Source organism: Eptesicus fuscus, chromosome 1, assembly GCF_027574615.1.
Source record: "Eptesicus fuscus isolate TK198812 chromosome 1, DD_ASM_mEF_20220401, whole genome shotgun sequence".
In the NCBI taxonomy this organism is placed as follows: Eukaryota; Metazoa; Chordata; class Mammalia; order Chiroptera; family Vespertilionidae; genus Eptesicus; species Eptesicus fuscus.
Window position 1 is genome coordinate 30,478,227 of NC_072473.1, and position 27,414 is coordinate 30,505,640.

The following is a 27,414-nucleotide window of genomic DNA, read 5'->3' on the forward strand; positions in this document are numbered from 1 at the left end:
TTTAAGTTGTAGAGTTGATTTCATACCACTTTTTCTTGTGTGTTTTTTTTGTTGTTGTTTGTTTGTTTGTTTTTATTGTTGTTGTTGTTGTTTTAAATAGGCTATGAACCTCCCTCTCAGGACTGCTTTCACTATGTCCCATAGGTTTTGGATTGCTGTGTTTTCATTGTCATTTGTTTCCAGGATGCTTTTAATTTCTTCTTTGATCTCCTTGGTAACACAATCATTATTTAATAGTATTCTATTAAGTCTCCAAGTGTTTGGATTTTTTATTGTTTTTATTGTAGGTGATTTCTAATATTATGTCATTATGGTCTGAAAACATGGTTGATATGATTTCAATCTTTTTTAATTTGGAGAGACTTTGCCTGTGCCCCAATGTATGGTCTATCTTTGAAAATGTCCCATGTGCACTTGAGAAGAATGTATGTTCTGTAGCTTTGGGGTGAAATATTCTAAAGATGTCAATTACATTCTAGTGATCTAGTGAGTCATTTAGGATTGATGTTTCTTTGCTGATTTTTTGTCTAGAGGATTTATCCAGTGATTTCAGTGGAATACTAAAGTTCCCTAGTATGATTGTATTGCTGTCGATCTCTACCTTGATTTCTTCCAGAAGTTTTTTTAATGTATTTTGGTGCTCCTGCATCGGGTGCATATATGTTTACCAGAGATATATCCTCTTGTTGTATCGATCCCTTTAGTATTATGAAGTGGCCTTCCTTATCTCTTGTAATGGCCTTCGGGTCTTATTTTGTCAGATATAAGTATTGCTACCCCAGCTTTTTTTTCATTTCCATTTGCCTGAAAGCTATTTTTGCATTCCTTCACTTTCAGTTTGTGTAAGTCTCTTGTTCTGAGGTGGGTCTCTTGTACACAGCATATATATGGGTCATATTTTCTTACCAATCCCTTCACTCGATGTCTTTTGATTAGAATATTCAGTCCATTTATGTTTAAAGTTTTTATTGATAGGTAATTGTAGCTATTTTTATTTTTTGTGCCTGTTTTCCTTCTTCCTCCTTTTGTTTTTCTTCTTTTTACAACAGTCCCTTTAGCATTTCTTGCATTGCTGGCTTGGTATTGATAAATTCCCTTAGACCTTTTTTGTCTGTGAAGCTCCTGATTTCCCCTTCAATTTTGAATGATAGCCTTTCTAGATAGAGCAACAGTTGCCAATCGGTGGTCCGCAGACCACTGGTGGTCCATGCTGTCTGAAAGTTTGGTGACTGCTGAGATAGAGTATTCTTGGATTCATTCCCTTCCTTTGCATTACTTTGTATACTTCATTTCATTCCCTTCTGGCCTGAAATGTTTCTGTTGAGGAATCATTTGATAATCTAATGGGAGATCCTTTGTAGGTAACTCTCTGTTTCTCTTCTAGCCCTTAAGGTTCTCTCTTTGTCGTTAATGTTTGCCATTGTAATTATGACGTGTCTTGGGGTGGGTCTTTGGGGGTTCAACTTATTTGGGACTCTCTGCCAACACCATTTATTGAAGAGACTATATTGACTCCACTGTATGTTCTTGACTCCTTTGTCCAATATTAATTGATCATAATAGCTTGGGTCAATTTCTGGTGTCTCTATTCTATTCCATTGATCTATATTCCTGTTTTGGGGCCAGTGCCAGGCTTTTTTTATTACAGTGGCTTTGTAGTATTACTTGATATCTGGTATTTTGATCCCTCCAACTTCCTTCTTCCTTCTCGTTTGCTGTATTTGGGGTCCTTTTTGGTTCCATATAAATTTTTGGAGTATTTGTTCTAGATCTGTGAAATATGCCATTGGTATTTTAATAAGGATTACATTGAGTCTGTAGATTGCTTTGGGTAGTTTGAACATTTTCGTGATGTTAATTCTACCAATTCATGAACACAGTGTATTCCTCCACTTGTTTATATATCTCTCTATCTTTTTTTCAAAGTCGGGTAATTTCCAAGTACAGGTCTTTTACCTCCTTGGTTAAATTTATTCCTAAGTATCTTAATTTTTTGTTGTTGTTGTTGCAGTACTAAATAGGATTGTTTAGTTTCTCATTCTGAGACTACATTATTGGTATATAAAAATGTGATAGATTTCTGAGCGTTAATTTTGTATCCTGCTACATTGCCAAATTAATTTATTAAATCCAGTAGTTTCTGGTAGAGTCTTTAGGATTTTTTTATGTACGATATGTCATGTGCAAATAATGAGAGTTTTACTTCCTCCTTTCCTATTTCAATGCCTTTTATTTCCTTTTGTCTTCCAGTATTATCCTAATAAATAAAAAGCCAGGGGCCATCACGACCAAACAGACGACCAAACAGCAGTCTGCGTGGGGTGACCAGGGTGGCAGGGGGTTAGTCAGGGACAACCAAAGGACTGTACAGCAGGCTGCGTGGGGCAACCGGGCCAGCAGGGGGTTAGTGAAGGACAACCAAACGACTGAACAAGCAGGCTGCATGGGGTGACCAGGCCGGCAGGGGGGCAGTAAGGGACGACCAGCCTGGCAGGGTGGGGCAGTTAGGGGCAATCAGGCAGGCAGACAGGTGAGCAGTTAGGAGGCATCTGTCCCATATTGTGAGAGGGATGTCCAACTGCCAGTTTAGGCCCAATCTCGGGGATCCCCCAAGGGGTCCCAAATTGGAGAGGGTGCAGTCTGAACTGAGGGCACCTGCTCCCCCCCCCCCCCGTTCATGAATTTTGTGCACCGGACCTCTAGTGTTGAATAAGAGTTGTGAAAGCAGACATCCCTGTCTTGTTCCTGTTCTTAGGGGAAATGGTTTTAGTTTTTGCATATTTAGTATGATGTTACCTGTAGGTTTGTCATATAGTCCTTTATTATTTTGAGGTATAATCCCTCTATTCCCACTTGGCTGAGAGGTTATCAAAAAAGGGTGCTGGATTTTGTCAAATGCTTTTTTGTGTGTATATTGATATGATCATGTGATTTTTGTCTTCCAATTTGTTTATGTGATGGATGACGTTTATAGATTTGTGGATATTGTACCAGCCTTGTATCCTCAGAATAAATCCCAGTTGGTCATGGTGTATGATCTTGTTGGTATATTGTTGAATCCAATTTTCTAATATTTTGTTGAGGATTTTAGCATCTATGTTCATCAAGGATATTGGCCTGTAGTTATTTTTCTTTGTAGTGTCTTTGTCTGGTTTTGGAATTAGAATAATGCTGACATCATAAAAAGACCTTGGAAGTATTCCTTCCTCTTGGATTTTTTTTAATAGTTTGAGGAGGAAAGGTGTTAGTTTGGTAAAACTAGGTGGTAGTTTGGTAAAACTCCCCTGTGAAGCAGTCCAGGCCAGGGCTTTTTGGAATACTGCTTCTATTACATCAATTGTTATTAGTCTATTCAGGTTTTATGATTCTTCCTGATTCAGTTTATGGAAAATTATATTATTTTAGGAATTTGTCCATTTCATCCACATTGGCCACTTTGTTGGCATATAGTTGTTCATAGTATTTTCTTACAATCCTTTTTATTTCTGTGGTGTCAGTGGATACTTCTCTGCTTTCATTTCTGATTTTATTTACTTGGGTCCTCTCTCTTTGTTTCTTGATCAATGTGGTTAATGGTTCATCAATCGTGTTTATATTTTCAAGGAACCAGGTCTTGGTTCCATTGCTTTTTTTAGCCTCTGTCATTATTTCTGTTGTAATCTTTATTATTTTCTACATACTCTGGCCTTTTTTTGTTGTTCTTTTTCTAATTCTATAAGTTGTAGGGTTAAATGGTTTATTACAAATGTTTCTTGTTTTTTAAGGTAGGCCTATATTGCTATGAACTTCCCTCTCAAGATTGCTTTTGCTGTGTCCCAGAGATATTATGTTGTTGTGTTTTCATTTTCATTTGTTTTCTTGAATTTTCTGATTTCTTTCCTGATCTTATTGGTAACCTATTCGTTGTTTAATAACATGCTATTTTGCATTCATGTGTTGAGTGTTTTTACTGTAGTTGATTTCTAATTTCATACCATTGTGATCTGGGAAGATACTTGATATTGTTTCAATCCTCCTGAACTTCTGGAGACTTTTTTTTTTTAATGTTCTAACATGTGGTCAATCTTTAAGAATGACCCATGTGCACTTAAGAATGTATATTCTGCTACTTTGGGGTGAAATTGGTGTCTGGCTCACCTGTCTGCCTGCCTGATTGCCCCTAACTTTGGTGTTATAAATATCAATAAAATCCATCTGATCCAGTGTGTCATTTAGAGTCACTGTTTCCTTGTTGATTTTTTAAAATATTTTTGTATTGATTTTAGAGAGTAAAGGAGAGGGAGAGAGAGATAAAAACATCAATAATGAGAGAGAATCATTGTTCGGCTGCTCCCTGTATGCCCCACACTGGGCATTGATCTCTCAACCCAGGCATGTGCCCTGACCGGAAATCGAACCATGACCTCCTGGTTCATAGGTCAATGCTCAACCACTGAGCCATGCCGGCCAGGCTCCTTATTGATATTTTATGTGAAAGATCTATTCAGTGAAGTCAGTGGGGTGTTGAAATTCATACTATGACTGTATTGCTGTCCATCTCTCCCTTAAAGTACTCTAGAAGCTTTTTTTAATGTATTTAGGTACTCTTATATTAGGTGCATATATCTTTACCAGAGTTATAACCTCTTGTTGGATCGATCCCCTTAGTATTATGTAGTGACCTTTACTGTCTCTTGGGATGGCCTTCATTTTGAAGTCTATTTTGTCAGTATGAGTATTGGTATGCCAGCTTTTTGGTTGTTTCCATTTGCATGGAAATTTTTTCCATCCCTTCGTTTTCATCCTCTGTGTCTTTTGTTCTGAACTGGGTCTCTTATGGAGAGCGTATATTTGGGTCATGTTTTCATATCCATTTGATTACCCAATGTCTTTTGATTGGAGCATTTAATCTATTTACATTTAAGGTTATTATTGATAGTTACTTGTTTATTGCTATTTTAATTCTTTATGCCTATGTTACTTTCTCTGTATTCTTATTATTACAGCAGTTACTTTAGCATTTCTTGCAGTGCTGGTTTGGTGGTAATAAACTTCTTTAACCTTTTTTGTCTGGCAAGCTCTTTATTTTACCATCTATTTTGAATGATGGCTTTCTTGGATATAGTAATCTTGGTCTCAGATCCTTGCTTTTAATTACCTTGAATACTTCATGCCATTCTCTTCTTGCCTATAGAGTTTCGGATGAGAAATCAGCTGACAGCCTTATGCAAGCTCCTTTGTAGGTAACAGATTGGTTTTCTCTTGCTGCTTTTAAGATTCTCTCTTTGTCTTTAATTTTTGGCATTTTAATTATGATGTGTCTGGGCATGGGCCTGTTTGGGATTTTCTTGCCTGGGATTCTCTGTGCCTCCTGAACTTGTGTGGCTTTTTTTTCCACCAGATCAGGGAAATTTTCTGGCATTATTTTTTCAAATACGTTTATATTCCTTGCTCACTTTCTTCCCCTTCTGCCACACCTATTATGATAATATTGTTGCATTTCATGTTGTCCCACAGCTCCCTTAACACGTCAAGCACCCCACCTGTTTTGTCTTCCAGACAGAAAGTATAGTGTCAGTCACCGGTGACTGACATCGAGCTTAACATGTGAAACTTTCCTCCTGTTTTTTTACTTTTTTTTTTATTTTTGGTTCTCTGATTGCATGATTTCTTCTACCCTGTCTATTAATTCACTAATCCAATCCTTGGCTTTCCCTAATTTGCTGTGTATTCCTTCCACAGTGTTCTTTATTAGTGCTATGTCAATCTTCATAGTTACTATATCTTTTCTCATGCCATTGAGCATATTTGCCATCATTATTCTGAACTCTATGTCTGATCAATTTCTCATCTCCATTTCATTTAGCTCATCTTCTGGAGAATTCTCTTGTTCTTTCATTTGCGACTTGTTTTGTTGTTGTTTGTTTGTTTGTTTGTTTGTTTGTCTTCCCATTGTGGCTCCCTGTTTGGGTTTGTATCTGTGTATTAGGTTGATCTGCTAGTGATAACCATAACGGTGAGCCAGGTTTTTTTCCTCCAGGGTCCTATCTTGTGATGCCAAAAAATGAGCCTAACAGACCAGAAGACTTAAACAAAAGTGTAGAAAATTTATTACAAGCAGATTCAGACTCCCCTCATGGGGAGGGGGAACCCCATAATGGGTTTCCCCTTAAAGCCTTGTAGTCCAGGGATATATATTTGCTACATGCCTGCTTCTATATCTATCCATGTTATCACCTGATTGATTCCTTCAATTGTTCTTGCTCAGCAACAGACCTGAACTTTCCCTGTTTCTATGTGTTCTTTCTCTGTTCCTGTGCTGAACTTTCTCTGTTTCTATGTTTCAGTACACCTTATTGTTGCAGGCCCTCCCTTGTTTCCCCATGCCTCCCGCTTTGAGTCCAGAAACATTTTATTATTTTTGCATGGTTGGTTCCTATGATTAGGCTGGCTCAAACTGCCGTGTCTGCCCCTGTCCATTTTCCACCTGCCTTTGTTTCCCACTGGACCCCTCCCCTTCCTGCATTTCAAGCTAACATCTCTTACTAGAAGTCCCAATCTCTAGTGTAGGACAATGTCAGATGCTGTTTGTGACTGGGTCTGAGTACCCTTTTTGGAGGTATCAGCAATCCACAGCTTGTGGCTTCCTCTGTTGAGGCTGGGTGCCTTTGGAAAGGACCAAGATGTGCATCAGGGTCTGCTTTTCCTAGTCCAGGGCCTGGGATTAGATCAGGCAAAGACTCAAAAAAGCCTCCAGAATCCCACCTTTACCTGCAGTCTCATTGACACTGAGACTTGATTAGCATCTGGCTATCAACCACAGGGTGGGGCTATAGATCTTCCAACATGGTGGGGCAACTGCCTTCCCCCCAGGCTAAAACTGCCTTGATAGCCAAGGTCCTCAGGATAAAGATTTCCTCCACAGAATGAGGCAATGACTCAGCACAGGAAACCAAATGACTCAGCACAGGAAACCGGGTTGGCTGCCCTCCAGGCTCCTACACCAGAGCCCCCAATTCTTGCTTCTAGTCCACTTGGCTCTCCCTCTGCCAGAGCCCAAGGTATGTCTGCACACAAAATTTTGTGCTTGGCCTTTTAAGTAGGTACCAGCATTTCCAGCCATTTTTCACTGGCAAACAGCAACCTTGCTGCTTTTTACAGCCAGATGTTATGTGGGCACCTTTCTCAGTTCTGGTTTTCTGGGCTGGGGAGCCCATATTGGTGTTTAGACCCCAGAATTCTCAATAGGAACCCCCCACTGCTTAGATATCCCTCTGGATTTTCAGCTGGTACCTGTGGGACCCAGGCAGCCCTTTCATGCGTCCACACTTCCTACCAGTCTCTGTGGTCTCCACTTTCCATCTTTGGTTATCAGTGTTCTCTCCAGTTAGTCTGTACTTTATTTTTCAGGGTCTTTTTACCTTATTTTATTTGTATTTCCAGTTTGGTCCTGAGAGTGTCAGTGTAGCTTCAATTTATGCCACTGGCATTTTAGAATCTCTGTAATATTTATGCCAGTGAAATTATTACATTGTTTTTTCAAACATATCACCTATTCACTAAAATTTGTTAAAAATATCAGTAAATTGATAACAAAAAATTATCCTTGTTCTAGATAAAAAGAGTTCATGTTTATTTTTTAATCCTCTATGCTTTCTTGATATGATAACATGCACTATTTAAAAAGGCCTAGATAATAGTTATAATAGAGCTAATTTATTTATATATAACAAGATTTAAGAAATACTCTGAGCTAGAAACTGACATTTTTTCATTCACTTGCTTTTATTAATTGAAGTTTGACTTTTTTCCCCCTCTTCCTTTTCTTATGTTTTGTGGCTGTTCATAGACTATAGGAGTAATTTGTAATTCGGACATTAAAAATCCTTAATGGTGTATTTTCCTGCTGCTGCCCTAATTGAGAGTTGTTGATGTCACAACCAGTCGTATTTGTTCTACTCTTGGTGATTAGCTTGCCTCTCTTCTGAAACAGAACTATTCTGATAATATCACAGAAGGCTTTAAATAACTTTTCCTGTTCTTTTGATTTTTTCTGTTTCAAGTCAGAAAAAATTTTAAAAAAGAGGATATGCCATGTGTTTATGGATCACAACCTGTTCTCTGCTCATTGAGGTTAAATAGGAAAGTTTTGAAAGCCAGTTAGAAATACCCCAGCATGTAAACACTGGTCAATAATGTAGCATTTATTTAGCACTCCATAATGTCCTGTAGACTCTCCAAATCTAGTCTTTAGGTAGCTGAAATGGATTCTTTTAGGGTTGAAATTTTTATTTTTTAAATAGTTATCTTTCTAGCTTGTCTCATTTCTTTGACATTCTATACTGAATATATGAAACATTTTAACCTTTTTCTTATAACTTAGGAATGGCATGAACATTATTTATTATATATCGTTGTAATCCAGTAATGCCCTTGAGGCCTATTGAGGAGTTTAGGCCTATTTGTTCTTTTGCTAAATGACCCTATACTGTCATGCTTTTATCATTTCTTGCATCTACATTTTATATGTCTTCCTCCAGCTGTTTTCATGCAGCTGTCAGGATGTTTTTTCTGGCAGCACTTTTCACTGAACTCCCTTCCCCCTTGTTTGCTGTTTATTATCGGCACAAGGCCAGAAAACAAGACAGCCAAAATTGTTGAAATTGCGTGTAATATAATCAAGTTCTGAGCTTGTGGTTGTTAGTCTGTGGGCATCATACCACCTACTTTTAAGTGCTAAAAAGCCTTTTTAGGGAGAGTGGAGGTTATACTTTCGGGTTCTTGCTTGTTTGTAAAAGACCTCTGAGTAAGATGTTACTGTAATTGTAATATAAGCACAGGTCAATATTAGTTAAGTTGGTATTTTGATACAATGATAGCAAATCATTGTTACCCATTAGGGTTGCTTTTCTAAGCAAAACTAAGTTAGACTAGTTATTTTTTAAAAAAATAGTAATGATGCCCGGCCCGTGTGGTTCAGTGATTGAGCATCAGCCTTTGAACCAGGAGGTCACGATTCGATTCCCAATCAGGGCACATGCTGGGGTTGTGGTATCGATCCCCAGTAGCAGGCATGCAGGAGACAGCTGATCGATGTTTCTCTCTCATCATTGATGTTTCTATCTCTCTCTTTCCCTTTCTCTTCCCCTCTATAAATCAATTTAAGTTTCCCTCTCCTCAGCTTATGTGATTTAAGTTATTGAGATTTTTAAATATTTTAAATTTATTTCTTGTGTTTTCCAAAGCTGAACAAGTCTTATTTTTCATATACATAGTTCATCTTTGAGAACATAATCTGTATTTAGTACTATTCTTAATCCTAAATGAATCTAATATATTTATTTTCTTTTAAAATCATTTGCAAATGAGCAAAATGCTATCTCTGCAACCCTCTGTTTCATATTTAGGTTCAGACACTTTACAGTACTTAAATCATATTCTAGGCAGTTTGAAATCTGTTTGCTTTTTTCAAAATAATAATCCATCAGTAACAGCTGGTTTATTCTGGGATTTGGTGTTACAGGATGTTATTTGTTTGTGATATGATTATATATTTGTGAATATATATAATCATGTATAAAATAATGAATGATCAAGAATACTATGTAGGTACTGATTTATATAATCTTTTCTGCTTTTATTACCCTATAAAGAAAATGTTATATGCCTTTCATAAAAATGAGTTTACATAATGATTTGAAGCAATCATTGGTGTCTGTTTTATTTGTTTTTGAAAATGTGACTATATAAATTATTTTTTTAGTAGTGTCACAATGCACAGATTTGATTTTACAAGTAAAGTTATTTTTTCTTCCTGATTTCAAGTTGACATTCAAAGGTGTCATTCATTAAATTCTATTGAGAAAGTACAAGCTGACTCTAGAGTTACTCTGGAATTTTTCATGGGTGGATTAAAAAACCAAATTGTGTACTCATATGTCATCAAACTCAGTTCCTCACCTGGTGTCATATAGAAAATGTGTTTCTGAACTTTTCTGTCTTATTAACATAGTCATATATTCTTACTGGAACTATATTACATGAGTTACATTTGGCCTTTATGCCTATATGAAAGACAAACTATGAGCCACATTGATCCTTATTTATACAAATTATGTATTCCTAGTTAAGTTGCACTAGGAAATGCATTTGCTGACTAGCATTTGGAACAATTTATGCCTACTTACACAGAGTAAATGACTACTGTATGTTATAATCTCAGAAGCTTGAGAAATAGATTTCCTACTTCTTTCAGCAAGCATTTACTTAGATTTCATACTCACTTCTAATGCCATCAGCTTTTGGGTTAAAATCTTTCATCATTGAAAGAAGCATGGCCAATGAGTAGGGAGTTAAAGTCATAAAACTTTAGAACTAGAAAGAGGTCTTATAGATAAACTAATTATACCACTTTCACTTAATAATGAGGATGCTTAGGCCAGAGAGGTAAACTGACTTGGCCAAGTAGATACAGAGAGCAATATTACACCAGATCTGCATAACCATTCTCTAGTATATCACCCTGCTACTATACATAAGACTTGTCACTTTTAAATGTGCTCATTGTTATACAAATTCTGAGTAGAAATCCTTCTTCTCATGTATTTAATTAAAAAAAAAAAACTTGTAAGAGAGCAGTATCTTATTATATGATAGATCACTGTTCTAAACCCAGTTTTAGAGAACTGAAAGTGTGTTCTTATTTCTAGTTTGGTGTTGATGATGTCTACTTCTGAACATCAGATGCTCTTTGTTTCAGTGGTGCTATTTATGACTGGCACTTCACCCAAGTTTTTTCAAGTATTACCCTTACGTTCTATGAATTAAATCTTATTTTGCACCAAGGATTCTTAATGCCAACACAAATCTAAGTATATTGCCGACAGAGGAATTGTGACAGAACACATTTTGTTATCTTTTAGCCCATTAAGACTTTAAGCAGTTGCTAAATGAGTTAAAAGGAACATAGTTTATAAATGGTAGTCAGGGTTTAAAATATTTTCTTGAGTCAGTTATAATTTCACATGATGCCAGTAGGTAACGTTTCCACTTCTAGTACATCTTCATACTCTTAGTAATAGGTGTTAATTGGTACTAATGAATGTAATACGTTTAGGAAAGTACTTGTCCCATCTGATCTAATTTGTGGTTATTTTAGCATTTATTGATCAAGTTAATCCTGTGGAAAAGAATTAAAGTTACAGGATGCAAAGAAACATTTTAATACAGAGTTAAATTTTAGTAGAAATGTGGCAATATATGTTTCATTTTGTGACTACTTTAATGTCTTAGGCCTTTAAAGATTTTTCTCATGTATTCCTTGAACACTTATAAGTTGAAATACACAATATTTCATCATAATCAAATAATTGCCAAGAATGTAGTTTCTAACTTTATAAGTTTTGATAATATAATAGTAAAACTATAATATCACTTTTTAAAATGTATTCAATTGAATTAAATATCAGAGATATTTGATGCCCATTATCATCCATTTAGAAAAAAAACATGGAAATGTAATTTTAAAAAATTTTTCTTGGACAATAAGCCTCTGGATTAAACAATACAATTATTATTTGTATAAAATTAATCAAATGATAATAATTATTATAATTTTAATAAATGATTATTAAAAAATAAGTGTATTGAAATACATTACTTAATAAAGTGGAAGGAGGCTGAATTGAGCATCTGGACAATGACATCCTTATAATTTTTATACCTAGTGAAAAGTCCTCTTGTATCTTTGTACACATCTTAGTTTTATGATTCCTGCCTTATGTGGCAGGCTGCACCGTAAACAGATTATTACAATTACCCAACATCATTTTGTGACTAACACCAAAAACTCTAGAGGCAGCCCAAGTGGGCTTGCATTCCAGGTCTGAGTCCCAGTTCTTCTTTTTATTAATTGCTTGGCTTTGGGAAATCTGCTTAACTCCAGTGTTCTTCTGTTTTCACCCCCGTAAAATGAAGATAACAGTTGGCTTTTGCATAGCTGAAATGAAATAATACTTTTAACATGCTTAGAATAGTGTCTGACAAATGCAAGTTAGCTGTACAGTCAATTCTGCATAATCTTTTAAATTCTCTTGAGAATTTTATAGGCACATCTTAAAATGTCTGTGAACATTTTTCAGACAGATTTAAATAATTTCAGGATTATCCATTGATACTTTTCTTACCTCTAACCTGGTCGATTAGGTAATTTTCTACATTTCATATAAGAAAGTAGGAAAATGTTCCCTGTTCATGTGTACGCATATATACACTGAGTGGCCAGATTATTATGACCACCCCATCAGTACTTCGTTGGGACACCTTTTGCCTTCAATACTGTGGCGATTCTTCTTGGCATTGACTCCACGAGATGTTGAAAGGTGATGCAAGGAATCTGACACCATGCCTGATGAATAGCACTGTCCAGTTCTGTGAGACTTGATGGTTGTGGAACCAGCTGCCTGATGGCTCTTTTGACTTCGTCCCACAAATGCTCAATTGGATTGAGATCTGGTGATTGTGGGGGCCACCTAAGCAAGATAAAGTCTCCCTTATGTTCTTGAAACCACTCCTGCACAATACGAGCACCGTGGCATGGCACATTGTCTTGTTGGAAGAAGCCATCTCCATTGGGATACACCATCAACATGATAGGATGAACTGGATCAGCAACGATACTTAGGTATGTTGTGCTATTCAGACATTCCACACGAATTAAAGGGCCCAAATCATGCCAGGAAAACATGCCCCAAACCATAACACTGCCCCCACCAGCTTGAAGGGTTGTACTCACCCATGTGGGGTGCATGCTTTCATGCTGTTTCCGTGAAATTCTCACTCTGCCATCTACATGATGCAACTGGAAACATGATTCATTGGACCATATGACTTTTTTCCAATGCTCAACGGTCCAATCCTTGTGTTCCTGTGTTTTATCTTGGTAACTGCAGGTAGCAAAGGTGTTCGAACAGGCCTTCGGCTTCCATATCCCATATGATGCAGTGTATGGCTAATTTGCCTACAAACGTCTGGTGGTCATAATAATCTGGCCACTCATTGTATATTTGTAGACATACATATGTCTTTTTAAGTCTATGAGTACTTAATGTCTGCCTATGAAAGGGAAGCAAAGCCACACATATTTATTGAATGCACACTGTAACAATTATATCTGACAAAGAAGAGAAAAATCGACTCTAAAACTTGACCTTACAAAGGAATTATAAGAGGCATGAAGATTAATAAAGCAATTTTGAAAATAATCTGAATTTTAAAAAAAATAACATTATCTGTAATCTTTCTGATTCGAAGAGAAGTAGTGAATTCAAAGTAACCTATACAAGGAAGTAACATAGGCAACAGGAAAAGTAGGATGGGTAGGGAAAAAAAATGGCCAATTATATCTTAAACTAGTGACTCAGTGCACGAAATTTGTGCACGGGGGCGGGGGGAGGGTGTCCCTCAGCCCGGCCTGCACCCTCTCCAATCTGGGACCCCTCGGGATGTCCGACTGCTGGGGGATGTCCTGTGGGATCAGGCCTAAACCGGCAGTCGGACATCCCTCTTGCAATCCAGGACTGCTGGCTCCTAACTGCTCACCTGCCTGCCTGCCTGATCACCCCTAACCACTCTGCCTACCGGCCTGCTCTTCCCCAGCTGCCCCCCTGCTGGCCTGATTGCCCCCAAATGCCCTCCCCTGCCAGCCTCATGGCCCCCAACTGCCCTCTCCAGCCAGAGGCCCTCCGTGGCTGGGCACGGAATGCTTGCCTCATAACTGGGGCGATGACACAAGTGTTCCATGCCCGGCCAATCCCGCTGCCAAGACAGCCAGGCCGCCAGACAGAACATCCACTCTCATCTCAGGCAATTGGTTTAGTTACATCATAAATTCCACCCCCAACTCCACTCAATTGGAAATGCCAACTACCTGGAACCTATGGAATAACGCCTGGTGATTCCCTGCAGGTGTCTGAGCTGCATATGTGGGAAAAGGTAGGATGTGTGTGTCATATACTATCTATCTCACAGATGTGCATGCATGTGTGTGCTGATGGTAAAGGACACACAAAATCAAGAGAGTTAGCATCTACACCTCATGAGCAATGACTGGCAAGAGACTAGCTCTAGACTATAACTTCCCAAGCCTATTGCAGTACATTTCTAGGACATGTCCCGCCTCTGTCATGCCACCTGCTGACAGGAGGCTGGCTCCTTCACCGCAGCTGTTTTGTGTGGATCTTTTTGACCCCTGACCTCCCAGCATCCTCGGCCAGTATGTCAGGCATGCTGGTCGTTTACAGGGTCCCATAGCCACAGGCTGTGCAGGCCCCCGGGGTGATGTCTTGTTAATCACTCAGTGTGGACAGGCAGAGCCGCCCGAGAGGCTGGCCTCTCCCATGGGCACACATGGCAGGGGAAAGCAGGAGGGAGAGGCCCTCAATACGCTGGGTCCTCCCAAGAGCTCCCTCTCCTGGCAGGTGATCATGTGACACTCCCAGGTGGGAAGAGAAGCCGGGCGGCCGTGAAACATAGGGTCCTCCCTAAAAGGCGACCATGATGCTGCGGGCAGTACGGGCTTTCCCCTACATGCGTGGTTTCTGAACTGCATCACCTGAACCTCCAGCCTCTTTAACAGCATGAGACTCAGAGGAGGGCTGTGCCATAGACCCCGCTCTCCGAATGCACTGGCAAGGCGATCATCTTGCAGCACTGGCAGCTGCACTTGGGGCTCCATGATTCATCCCGTCCTTGACCCTCCAAGGGCTGTGAGACCTGCCAGGTTCCCTCCAGGGCTCTTCCTCCCATCCGCACCTGGCCTGGCAGGGAGGCCCTCCCTCCGGGGTGGGGCACAGAACACTTGCCTTGTCACCGCGGCAATGAAGCAAGCATTCCGGCAGGCTGCTCATGCTGCCTGCTCTCAGTGGCTGCCCCCCCAGGACTGGGGGACTTTGATGGGGCTGAGAGGACTGGGCGCCGACATCTTGTGGCTATGGGTGCTGCCATCTTTGTGACAGAGTAACAGTTAATTTGCATATTACCCTTTTATTAGATTGGATTGTAGATAAATTAATAATGTAGCATCAATGTGAAATCAAGGTATAGATATTAGAATTCAGGTTATGAATTTCTTTAATTTTTTCCTAAGGATTATTATAAAAGTCATTTAAGTACAAGATGGTTATCTGACTTTACTACTAGAAATTTTTGTTAGCACTCCCTGAACTTTGTTATATTATTAGGACATAAAGGATATAATTGCACCAGTGTATTTCTTTTATGTATCCTGTTTTACAGAACCAGTAGTTTATCATTAAGATTTTTTAAAAATATATTGTTTATAAATTTATATTTATGTTTATCTCCTTTTTTCCTAGTATACATTAATTGAATAGGAAAGAACTGAAAAAATGAGAACTTTGACATGAACATTCATATTTTATGAGACTGTGGGATGAGGAGACAGGACAGTTTCTCTTGAGTGTTATATCAGGTATTTCTGCCATTGTAGTTCTATACTCTGTTTAATTCAGCAATTATATGAAGAGTTAAACTCCCTCCCACCAAAGTTATATAGCATTTGAAAAATATAACTTAATTAGGAAAAATTTTGTTGTGAAGGTTATTATTTATACCTTTTGAAATAATTAGTACCATACATTCTACAATATCCCAGAACCAATGGGAATCTTTGTTAAATTCATGTAAAAACATTGTTTAAATAAGGTAGATCTTTTATTAGGTCATACATAAGACAGGAACTCTCTTAAAATATCAATTATTTTGGTAGATCTGGAAAAAATAAATACTACAAAATTTGATTTTAGCACACATGGTTAAGAGTCTCTCAATTTATGCTTAGATATATAGAGAGAGAATAGTTGAATGTGGAATGAATTTTAATAAAAAGATTCCTATTCTGATGTTGGTGCTCATGGTCAGCACACATGAGCTTTCAGCTGTCTTCTTGTGTTTTTCTTTTTTAAAGTCTAGCAGTCTGAAATAAACTTTTAGAAAAAAAGTGGGTGTATTTTTCTACTGGTGTTTTGGGGGAAGGACTTTCTCAGTATGTACTGTTCTCGAATATATTCTCTCTACCATTATCCTATCCCTCCCAAACCCTTTCCAGGACCGTAAGAATTTCTCCCATTTAAGGATCCCCTTAGCCCTTTCTTTCAGTGCATAGACCTTTTCATCCTTCCTTTACCTCTGTATATATGCCTTTAGGAATTCTAAATGCCTTAGGCTACAGTATTTCTTATCTGTGAAGGGCTGTTTTTGGTACATGATATTCTCTAACCCTAACATTCTCTGAGGTCCAAGCCCTATCTGTCTTATCTATACTAATAAAAGGGTAATATGCTAATTAGACCAGGTCTACCGGACATCTTCCGGACGTCCGACTTCCTTCTGGAGAGTTAGGGGATGACCAGACCAGCAGGGGAGCAGTTAGGGGGCGATCAGGCAGGCCGGCAGGGGAGCAGTTAGGGGGCAACCAAGCCGGCAGGGGGGCAGTTAGGGGGCGGCCAGGCTGGTAGGCAAGCAGTTAGGGGGCAATCATGCCAGCAGGCAGGCAAGCGGTTAGAAGCCAGCAGTCCCGGATTGCAAGAGGGATGTCCAACTGCTGGTTTAGGCCCCATTCCAGCAGTCCCGGGTTGCGAGAGGGATGCCCACAGGGATTGGGCCTAAACCAGCAGTTGGACATCCCCCGAGAGGTCCTGGATTGGAGAGGGTGCAGGCTATACTGAGGGACTGCCCCCCATGCACAAATTTCGTGCACCAGGCCTCTAGTGTGTGTGTGTGTGTGTGTGTGTGTGTGTGTGTGTGTGTGTGTGTACACACATACATATATATATATGGCTAATATGCAAAGTGTCCACTCGGGAGGGAGACCGGAAGTTCAATCGCTCAGTATGATGTGTGCTGACCATCAGGGGGCAGCAAGGAACGAAGGAAGGCCCTGGCCGGCAGACAGAAGGCCCCAATCGATCCTGATCGCCGGCCAGGGTGAGGGACCCTATCTGTGCATGAATTTCGTGTACTGGGCCTCTAGTGATTTTATAAATGCAAAAGGAAGTGATTTGGAATTTCTGAAAATATTATAGATTCTTTTAACTTGTACTATTTTATGAACTTTCAAGTAGATATATGATTCAAACTAAGCCAACAGTGTTCGCCAAAAAGTTTCTTAGAGAACCGTATAATGACTAGATGATTTGTTGTTAACTTACCAGTAAAGTTTGTATAAATGGGTACTTCTGTCTGATGAAATGTTCTCTAGATAAATAAATATTGCATTTCCAGTCTTTTTTACACAATTATTTTGTTTGGCAATACTTTATCAACCCACTTTGGGAATGTCATAAGGATAACTTAAGTTCTTTCTCTGAATAAATGCTTTCCTAAGCTTTTCTAATCTGCTGGTTCTACAAAACGAACCAGCAACTACTACTTCTTCTTAGGCCTCAGTGTGCTCTAGCATAGTTATTAGTTAACACATATGTTAGCTATTTGGTTAACAAATACAGCATATTTTCATAGTTTTTACAATTTCCCCTATTGCTAGATTATAAATTTCCTGAAATCCGGAGCCATGGCTTACTCAACTCTCTATTTCCCATGGAAACAGCTTAGTGCCTTGAATATGAGTACTAAGTGAAATTCATGGTAAGCAGGAACTAAAAATATTTCTTTTTAAACAGATTTGGTTCATCTGACTTGTACATCTTCAAAAACAGCAAGAGAAGATTTAGAACCAGTTGTGCAGAAATTGTTTATTCCATATACCGAAATGGAGATGGGTAAGACCAATAATCATCTATAATAATAAAAGCATAGTATGCTAATTAGACCGGATGTCCTTACAGACGACCTTCCAAAAGAAGCTCGGGCTGCAAGGGAAGCCTGGGTCCCAGGTGCCTGCCAGCGGCCGGAGGGAAGCCCAGGTCCCGGGTGCCTTCCAGTGGCCAGAGGGAAGCCCAGGTACTGGGTGCCAGAGAGAAGTCAGTGCTGGCAGCCCGGGGAAGGAAGGCCTACTCTTGCATGAATTTTGTGCATTGGGCCTCGAGTAAACAGTATTCATGATCGAAAGGTAATATAACCACTTTACTCCTCTTAAATTCCTCATGAAATTTTCTGCAATCTGAACTGAAATGTGAAGTAATCAGCAACAATGCTTACATGTTTTATTAGGATGATTGAGCACATTCTTTTCCTAAAAATGGGAAAATATTCACTCCATAATGGTAAAAGAAAAATATACATCATTCACATAATATATATAACTAAGTGAAAAAAATGTATATTTATATGTATACATACTCACATGCATAGAAAAAAGACTGCCAGAAATCTCAATTTTGGTGGGGTTGGGGACAATATTTTTCTTTTTTAATTTTCTTTATTTTACAGGTGTTGTACAAAGAGTATATATTCCTTTATCAAAAAGAGGTGTCTTCATCTATGAAAAAAATGATTCAACTGAGAGATGAAAATATCGATTGACAAATGTAGTAATACTTCCTAACTAATTATTATCTTTCAAATGCATAGCATGTTAGTGATCTGATAAATATTTAGTTCTCAAAATAGATATGACACCATGCTACTTACTCATGGTGGAAAAATACTTTTCAACCACGGATTTCTTTTTTATTGTTTAAAGTATTAATTAAATATGTCTCCTTTTTCCCCCATCGACCCCTCCCAGGCCACTCCCACCCCCCAGGACAAGCCCCCACCGCCCTAGTGTCTGTGTCCATTGGTTATACTAATATGCATGCATTCAAGCCCTTTGGTTCATCTTTTACACACACATACCCATCCGCCAACCTCCCGTGCCTTCCCTCTGAGGTTTGACCGTTTGTTCGGTGTTTCTCTGTCTGGATCTATTTTTCCCCCCATCAGTTTATGTTGTTCATTATATTCCACAAATGAGTGAGATCATATATTTATCTTTCTCTGACTGGCTTATTTTGCTTAGCATATGCTCTCTAGGTCCATCCATACTGTTGTAAATGGTAAATGTTCCTTTTTCACAGCAGCATAGCATTCCATTGTGTAGATGTACCACAGTTTTTTAATCCACTCATCTGCTGATGGGCACTTAGGCTGTTTCCAAATCTTAGCTACGGTAAATTGTGCTGCTATGAACATAGGGGTGCATATATCCTTTCTGATTGGTGTTTCTGATTTCTTGGGATATATTCCTACAAGTGGGATTACCAGGTCAAATGGCAGTTCCATTTTTAACTTTTTGAAGAAACTCCATACTGTCTTCCACAGTGGCTGCAGCAGTCTGCATTCCCACCAGCAGTGCATGAGGGTTCCTTTTTCTCCTCATCCTCTCCAGCACTTGTCATTTATTGATTTGTTGATGATAGCCATTCTGACAGGTGTGAGATGGTACCTCATTGTTGTTTAGATTTGCATCTCTGGGATGATTAGTGACTCTGAGAAAGCCATTAGGCTCAATTAATATTTGACAAAGGAGGCAAGAGCATACAATGGAATCAACACAGTCTCTTCAATAAATGGTGTTGGGAAAATTGGTCAGATACATGCAAAAAAATAAAACTAGACCACCAACTTACACCATACACAAAAATAAACTCAAAATGGATAAAGGACTTAAACGTAAGACGGGAAACCATAAAAATCTTTGAATTATCGATAGGCAGCAAAATATCAGACATATGTCATAGCAATATCTTTACAGGTACAGCTCCTAGGGCAATAGAAACTAAGGAGAAAATAACCAAATGGGACTAAATCAAAATAAAAAGCTTCTGCACAGCAAAAGAAACCATCAACAACACAACAAGAAAGCCCATTGCATGAGAGAACATATTTGCCAATGTTATCTCCGATAAGGGTTTCATGTCCAAACTTTATAGGGAACTCCTACAGCTTAACAAAAGGAAGATAAACAAGCTAATCAAAAAATGGGCAAAGAACCTAAATAGGCATTTTTCAAAAGAGGACATACGGAAGTCCAAGAGACATATCAACCACGGATTTTTAATCTTATCTCCTTATATCATTGGATAGCTCTTATAGTTGTGAATGGAGCAAATTAGAGGGTATTTTGTGTATAAGTGATTTAAAAAAGCCTGTTGAATCTTCATTTATATGAAATAATAGTGATTTTTATTATAAGATTTGCATGTTGTTTTGAATCTTGGCCAGTTTCCTCATTTTCATTTTCATTGGATGTTACATTTGTTCAGAAAACCATTTATTTACTCCTACATAGTATTTCCTTTTAGTTCATCTCCTGTGTATCTTACTTGTTTTCTTAATATAGAGATAGTGTGTAGATAGTCATTTATCCTATCTAATAAAAACGGAATATGCTAATTGACCCTCACACTGTAGCAAAGATGCAGGTGCCCACAGCCAATAAGGAGGGAGTATGCTAATTGACTGCCCCGCCCTCAAAGATAATGGCGCCCACAGCCAATAAGGAGGGAATATGCTAATTGACTGTCCTGCCCTCAATGGTGGTGGCGCCCACAGCCAATAAGGAGGGAATATGCTAATTGGCTGCCCCTCCCTCAAAGATGACGGCGCCTACACACACAAAATGGTGGCGCCCAGTCCCCTCAGCCCTGCCGGGGCAGCAGGCACGTGGCAAGGCCAGGCCCACCCCCAGGCAGGCCCAGCCACTCTGCACGCCTGCCTCTGGAGTCCCCTAGTCCCCTCAGCCCCCCAGCTACCCAGGGCTGCCCGAGGCTCAGATAACCAGAGCCGGCCAAGGCTTGTGCTGCTGGCAGTGGCAGCAGCAGTGGTATGATGGAGCGTCGCCTTCCCCTGATCGCTGGGTTGCCTTCCACCCCTGAGGGCTCCTGGACTGTGAGAGGGGGCAGGCCAGGCTGAGGAAACCTCCCCCACTCCACCCCCCCCCAGTGCATGAATTTTCATGCACCGGTCCTCTAGTGTTTACATAAAAACACCAACTGCTCTGTTCTCTGGAGCTAATAACAATATAAATTAATTAACTTATTTTTGAGCTGCCTGAATAAATCCCTACAATCTAAAAATTTACTTCACTTTAGTTTGTAATTTAATTTTTTTTCATATTTGCATTTTCTTCATTGGAAAGGCTCATATAAATGTTTAGAATATTGTTAAACATTTTATTGCAAAGTTATGGCACATGATAATATTCCTAAACCTGATTTGGAATCATAGTTTTATCTTTGACTTTAATTTCTTCATTTATAAAAGCTCTGAACTCCTTTATTTCTGAAATTTTTAAATAATTTTTGTTTAATTTTATTGTGTGATAGTCTCAAATAATATACTAAATTTAAATCTTATATCATTGTTCTTCACTTTTTAAATGCATGTAATTGTTCTTTCTTAAAAAATCAAGTGAGGGAAATTACATGTTCATTACTTAGCTTCCTCTAGCCATTTTAGATTTTTAAACATTAATCTTAATGTTGAAAGTGATCCCATTTTGAAATGATGTATTGTTTAGGACCTGAGTAAAATTCTTTAGTAAGAACTATGAGCTCTGAGGGGTCCTCAGGTGCACTGAGGCCAGTTTTCACTAACATATAGGCCTTTTTATCATCAGGATGAGGTAGTGGTCATATTTTAATTAAAATGTCAGAACAAATACTGTTGGAGTTATTGAAAATGAATCACCAGATAAAGCGAGCACTGGGCCGTGGCAGGTCAAAGAGGCAAAGTCACCTGGAGAAGAGAACTCAATTCATTTTCCTGCCTAAATGAGGAAGAAGGAACTTTATGAGCAATATGAACTTTTAATACATTAAAGCACATTCTTCTCTGTAGCAAAAGCCACTGTTTTTACAGATGGATGGCTTTTCTTATGTTTTGATAATTTGAAAATGATATGAAACCTTATTCTTTAGAGCATTGTAAATATTTTATTTTAAAATGTGTGCCAAAGAGCCCTAGCCTGTTTGGCTCAGTAGATAGAGCGTCAGCCTGTGGACCGAAGGGTCCTGGGTTCAATTCTCGTCAAGGGCACATACCTAGGTTGCAGGCTCCTCCTAGGCCAGGATGCAACCAATTAATGTGTTTGTCTCACATCAATATGTCTCTCTGTCTTTCCCTCTCTCTTCCACTCTCTCTAAAAATCTATGGAAAAATATCCTCGGGTAAAGATTTTAAAAATAATAAAATAATAAAATAAAATAAAATATGTGCCAAAGGAATAACTTTATTTGAGATTTTTTTTCTTTTTATTTGAATTCTATATTCTGTGTAATGCTTTACTTCATAAACCTTTGTTAAAGTCAGCCTATTCACTGAACAAGGAAGTTTATTTATTGTAAAAAATAATGTTCTCTTCTCAAATTCAGTCCTTCTTTGCCATTGTATCTGAGAAATTTAGTTAGCTTGTGAAGATTTCCCTCTATTCCCTCTCTTTCTTACTTTTTTCCCATTTTAGGTATTAGCCAGAGCTCTTGATATAATGCTCTGTCTTAAGAAGCAGTTATACTAATACTTCCAAGAGCCCTACCTCCCAGGCTTCTTTAAGAACATCAAAGATCTCTAAACCCTTCCTTACATTAATACAAAGAAATGTCAAATGTTTCATGCTTAATAAACCTGATTCTGCAGGTGAGAAAATTAACTGATTGCTCACAATTCACATATGTATTTATTCTTCTAGACTTCAGAGTATCCTTCAAAGCATGAAGTGAGCAGTCTCACTGGTAGAACTGTCCTAAGTGGAGTTTTTTATTTTACCTAGGAAATTGAGATTTTTAAAAAAATATGAATTGAAGCTAGAATTTCATTAGTACAGTATCTTGAAATGTCTACAGTGTAGTATCATCACTGCATCATCTTCTTTCTTGTTTTCCCTCCATTGTGCATGGCATGTGGGGTTACCTCATTCCATCTCATTCATTTCCTATCTCAAAAAAATAGGACTTCCTAAAAACAGATGTTCCCTTATAAGTGTTACGTTTTTTATTAAATATATTGGGATGACATTGGTTAAAAGATTATATAGGTTTCAAGTGTACAGTTCTATGATACATGGTCTTCCTTTTGCATTGTGTGTCCACCATCCAAAGTCAAATCATCTTCCGTCACCATATATTTGGCTCCCTTTACCCTTTACTACTCTCACCCCCTTTCCCTCTGGTAACTACTATACTATTGACTGTGTCTATGAGTTTTCAGTTTTATATCCCACATATCAGTGAAATCATAGGGTTCTTAGGTTTTTCTTATTTTGCTTAACATACTATACTCAAGGTCAATTCATGCTGTTGCAAATGGCAGTATTTTATCTTTTCTTAATGGATGAGTAGCATTCCATTGTATATGTGTACCACATCTTTATCCAATAATCTATCAAAGGGATGTTATTTTGTAATTGGTGGCTGGTGAGGGTGTTAATCGTGGGACTGAGAAATCAAATGCCTTATCTTAATTCATTTTTATATTTGTTGTGTCCAGACTAGATCGAGCCTGTGACAGTCTCCTACTCTTGGTCTCATGCCACTCTGATATGTTACTAAAATAGTTTGCTCTCCCTAAACACAGCATTCATCTTTAGACCATTTATTGCTTTTATTTGGTGTGCCATTGTTTATTTTCATCTGCATACCTTGTTCTGTACTTACCCCAGTTAATTTGCCCAAGGACCTATTCTAAATTATCTATAACTGTTTAGGCCTTCACACTATCTACACTAATAAAAGAGAAAGATGCAAATTGACCATACCTCCATGATGCCCACCAGCCAATCAGGAGTGAGTATGCAAATTAACCCAACAAATATGGCGGGTTGATTTGCATATGCAGGTGCCAAGCGGCCAGGGGCGGGGCAGCGCCAAGTAGCCTGGGTCCCAGACAGGCGCCAGGCCCCGACCCCAGGGTCCTGGGACCATCGGCAGCCCGTGGTGGCGGTCCGGGAAGCGCCAGGCCCTGCCCGCAGGGTCCCGGGACCATTGGCAGCCCAGGAAAGCGGTCGAGGCAGTGCCAGACCCTGCCCTCAGGGTCCCGGGACCATCGCTGCAGGGTGAGAGCAGAGTGGGCAGCTTGGAGAACTTTGCAGAGTGGGAGGGCACCAGAAGGAGAGCAGAGTGAGAGAACTGGCAGCTTGGAATTAATTCACAGAAGAATAAAAAAGATCATGGAAAAGAAATAGGTGTGACCTGTTTAGATTAAAGTAATCAGATACACCTTCTGGGTGATAGCGATAGTGATGGTAACATGTGAGATAGAACAGAGTGTGAAACTTCCTGCGGTCAGAAGCAGCATGTGGCCTCCAAGGGTGTGAGGAGTCCAGTGAGTGAGAGCAGGCAGGGAGTGGGACATGGGCGGGAAATTAGGTGAAAGAGGGAGCAGAGGCAAGATGTCCACCATGATTTATTCAGATAAATCTTAAAATAATTACCTTGGCATGCCCAGCCTGCATGGCTCAGTGATTGAACATGGACCTATATACAAGGAGATCGAGGTTCAATTCCCTGTCAGGGCACATGCACGGGTTGCGGGCTTGATCCCCAGTAGGAGGCATGTGCAGGAGGCAGCCGATCAATGATTCTCTCTCATCATTGATGTTTCCAGCTCTCTCTCCCTCTCCCTCTCTGAAATCAATAAAAAAAATATTTTTAAAATATTACCTCACAGCCTGAGTTTTCTCTAAGTCATGTTTAATTATGTTAACCATTATCACTCCAGGATTAAACAGTGTCTGTGAATGGGTTTAACCAGCATTCCACCCAGGTGAACACTGTAATTTGGTGATAAGAATGTAGTTACAATAGTTTGTGGTAATCTACATGACCCTTGATGTTCGCTAAGGTATGTCAGAACATTGTACTAGGGCTAAACAGTGTACTTTGTACTTAAAAAGAAAGTGTTTTCATAGTATTTTTTCAGAAAAATAATGTCTATTAATGTAAGTTGTGCATTTAATAATCCTGTACTTTGTTGTCTATGTATACACACACATACATACATAAAATTGTTATGTGGGCATAAATGAGTTGATGGAAGATAAATTAAGATTACATATGTCATTACCTAGCCCAGCCCTGGCACTGGATTAGACACTTTATTTGTATCTTACATAAGACAGTAAATTTATTTTATTTTGCCTTCATCCACATAAGAATGGGGAATATAAAATTATTTTCAAGTCTCACAAGTAACATTATTTTATACTATAAAGGGAAGCTGGTTTGGCTCAGTGGATAGAGCGTCGGCCTGCGGACAGAAAGGTCCCAGGTGTGATTCCTGTCAAGGGCATGTACCTTGGTTGTGGGCACATCCCCAGTAGTGGGTGTGCAGGAGGCAGATAATTGATGTTTCTCTCTCATCGATGTTTCTAACTCTCTATCCTTCTCCCTTCCTCTCTGTAAAAAATCAATAAAATATATTTAAAATACCCTGGAAATGTAAGCTAAAATGAAATATATTGCAAGAAGATTTTATAACTTTCTATATAAACGCTATGAAGAAATGTATGCCAGTAATTTAGATGACTTTCACAATTGGTGTAAATTATTATACACAGTGGGGCAAAAGTAGGGTTACAGTGGTTCATATGGAAAAAGACATGCAGGTTATGATTATTCCAATAGCTTTATTAACTCTGTTTTGCATATTCACAACTGTAAATCTACTTTTGCCCTACCCTATACATAGGAGGTTTTTACAACAGCCTAGTAACACAGCCAGTTTTTCCCTACCTACAACCTCTGCCTATCACCTGAGGCAAGGGCGCTCAACCTTGGCTGCTTATGAGGATCACCCGGAGAGCTCTTAAAGTCTCTGTGACCAGGCCTCTTCTGAGATAAACTCTAATCTCAGGGGCAGGGCAGTTAGGGGCCTGGCATGTCTGCCTTGAAAGCTCCCTGAGTGGTTTCAGTTGAGCGGGCAAAGTTGAGAATCACTGTGCCAGGGTCCTCTGTGTAGCAATGGAGGGCTATCTTCAAAAAATGCATGCACTTGGCTTTTCAAAAAATGTCTGTCCTTTTTCAAATCCTACTCTGCTTTCAAGTCTTCAAAGAGTTGGCAGCTGCATTGTGAAGCCTTCCCATTTGACACAGCCTTTGATACTCAATCTACGCTGTGCATACATAGCTTTATTATAGCTCACACAGAAATAGTCATTCCTAATGGGAGGAAAAATGAAATACTAAACTGAAGGCAAGTTCTTTGAGGGCAGGGAGACAGATGGATAGATGCTAGATAGGTAGATAGACAGATAGAGGTATCCTATGTAATAAAACCCTAATATGCAAATCAACCAAATGAGAGAATGACTGGTCGCTATGAGCGTGGCCTAAGCTTGAAGGCAGACATCTCCTGAAGGGTCCTGGACTGAGAGAGGGTGCAGACCAGGCTGAGGGACCTCCCTCACCCCCCAGTGCACAAATGTTGTGCACTGGGCATCTAGTCCTATATAATAAAGAGGTAATATGCAAATTGACCATCACTCCAACACACAAGCTGGCCACCCCCATGTGGTCAAAGATGGCTGCCCCCATGTGGACACAAGATGGCCACCACAAGATGGTCAGCAGGGGAGGGCAGTTGGGAGGGACCAGGCCTGCAAGGGAAGGCAGTTGGGAGGGACCAGGCCTGCAAGGGGGGCAGTTGGGGGTGACCAGGCCTGCAGGGGAGTGCAGTTGGTGGGGGACCAGGCCTGCAGGGGAGGGCAGTTGGGGGGGACCAGGCCTGCAGGGGAGGGCAGTTGGGGGGATCCAGGCCTGCAGGGGAGGGCATTTGGGGGGATCCAGGCCTTCAGGGGAGGGCAGTTGGGGGCAATTGGGCCAGCAGGGGAGCAGTTAGGCATCAATCTGGCTGGCAGGGGAGTGGTTAGGGGGTGATCAGGCTGGCAGGCAGAAGTGGTTAGGGGCAATCAGGCAGGCAGGCAGGCGAGCGGTTTGGATTGTGAGAGGGATGTCCATCTCGGACATCCCTCAAGGGGTCCCAGATTGGAGAGAGTGCAGGGTGGGCTGAGGGACACCCCCCCCACACGAATTTTGTGCACTGGACCTCTAGTCTAATTGAATAAAATGAGCTATTACAGATAACCAGTTTTACCTTTGGCCAATTGGTATATTCCTAGCCAAACTTCTGCAACTTCATTATTTTTTGACAATTGTGTACTTCACAACTACATGTTCTTTTTCCTGCTGTCTTGCTGCCTTCCAGCTGACCTCAAAGAAAGATGAAGCAATTATACCGTACTTTCCGGCGTATAAGATGACTGGGCGTATAAAATTTTCCTGGGTTAAAAAGTCATTTTATACACCGGAAAATACGGTATATTGGACTATATTGATGGGATTAGATATAATGGATTAGATATATTGGACTACCGTATTTTCTGGCGTATAAGACAACTTTTTAACCCAGGAAAATCTTATATGCCTAGTCGTCTTATACGCCGGAAAATACAGTATGTTTCTTTGAAAGTTTTAAGGGCAA

At 39.5% G+C, this 27,414-nt stretch overlaps 1 protein-coding gene across 1 annotated transcript in view; it reads left to right on the forward strand.

The window, feature by feature from the left end:
- CHM (CHM Rab escort protein) overlaps positions 1-27,414 on the forward strand; it is a 410,199-nt gene that overhangs the window by 364,137 nt on the left and 18,648 nt on the right. Inside the window, exon 15 of the mRNA XM_008159484.3 lies at positions 17,679-17,777. Coding sequence (XP_008157706.2) covers positions 17,679-17,777 — 99 coding nt within the window. The remainder of the gene's footprint in view (positions 1-17,678; positions 17,778-27,414) is intronic.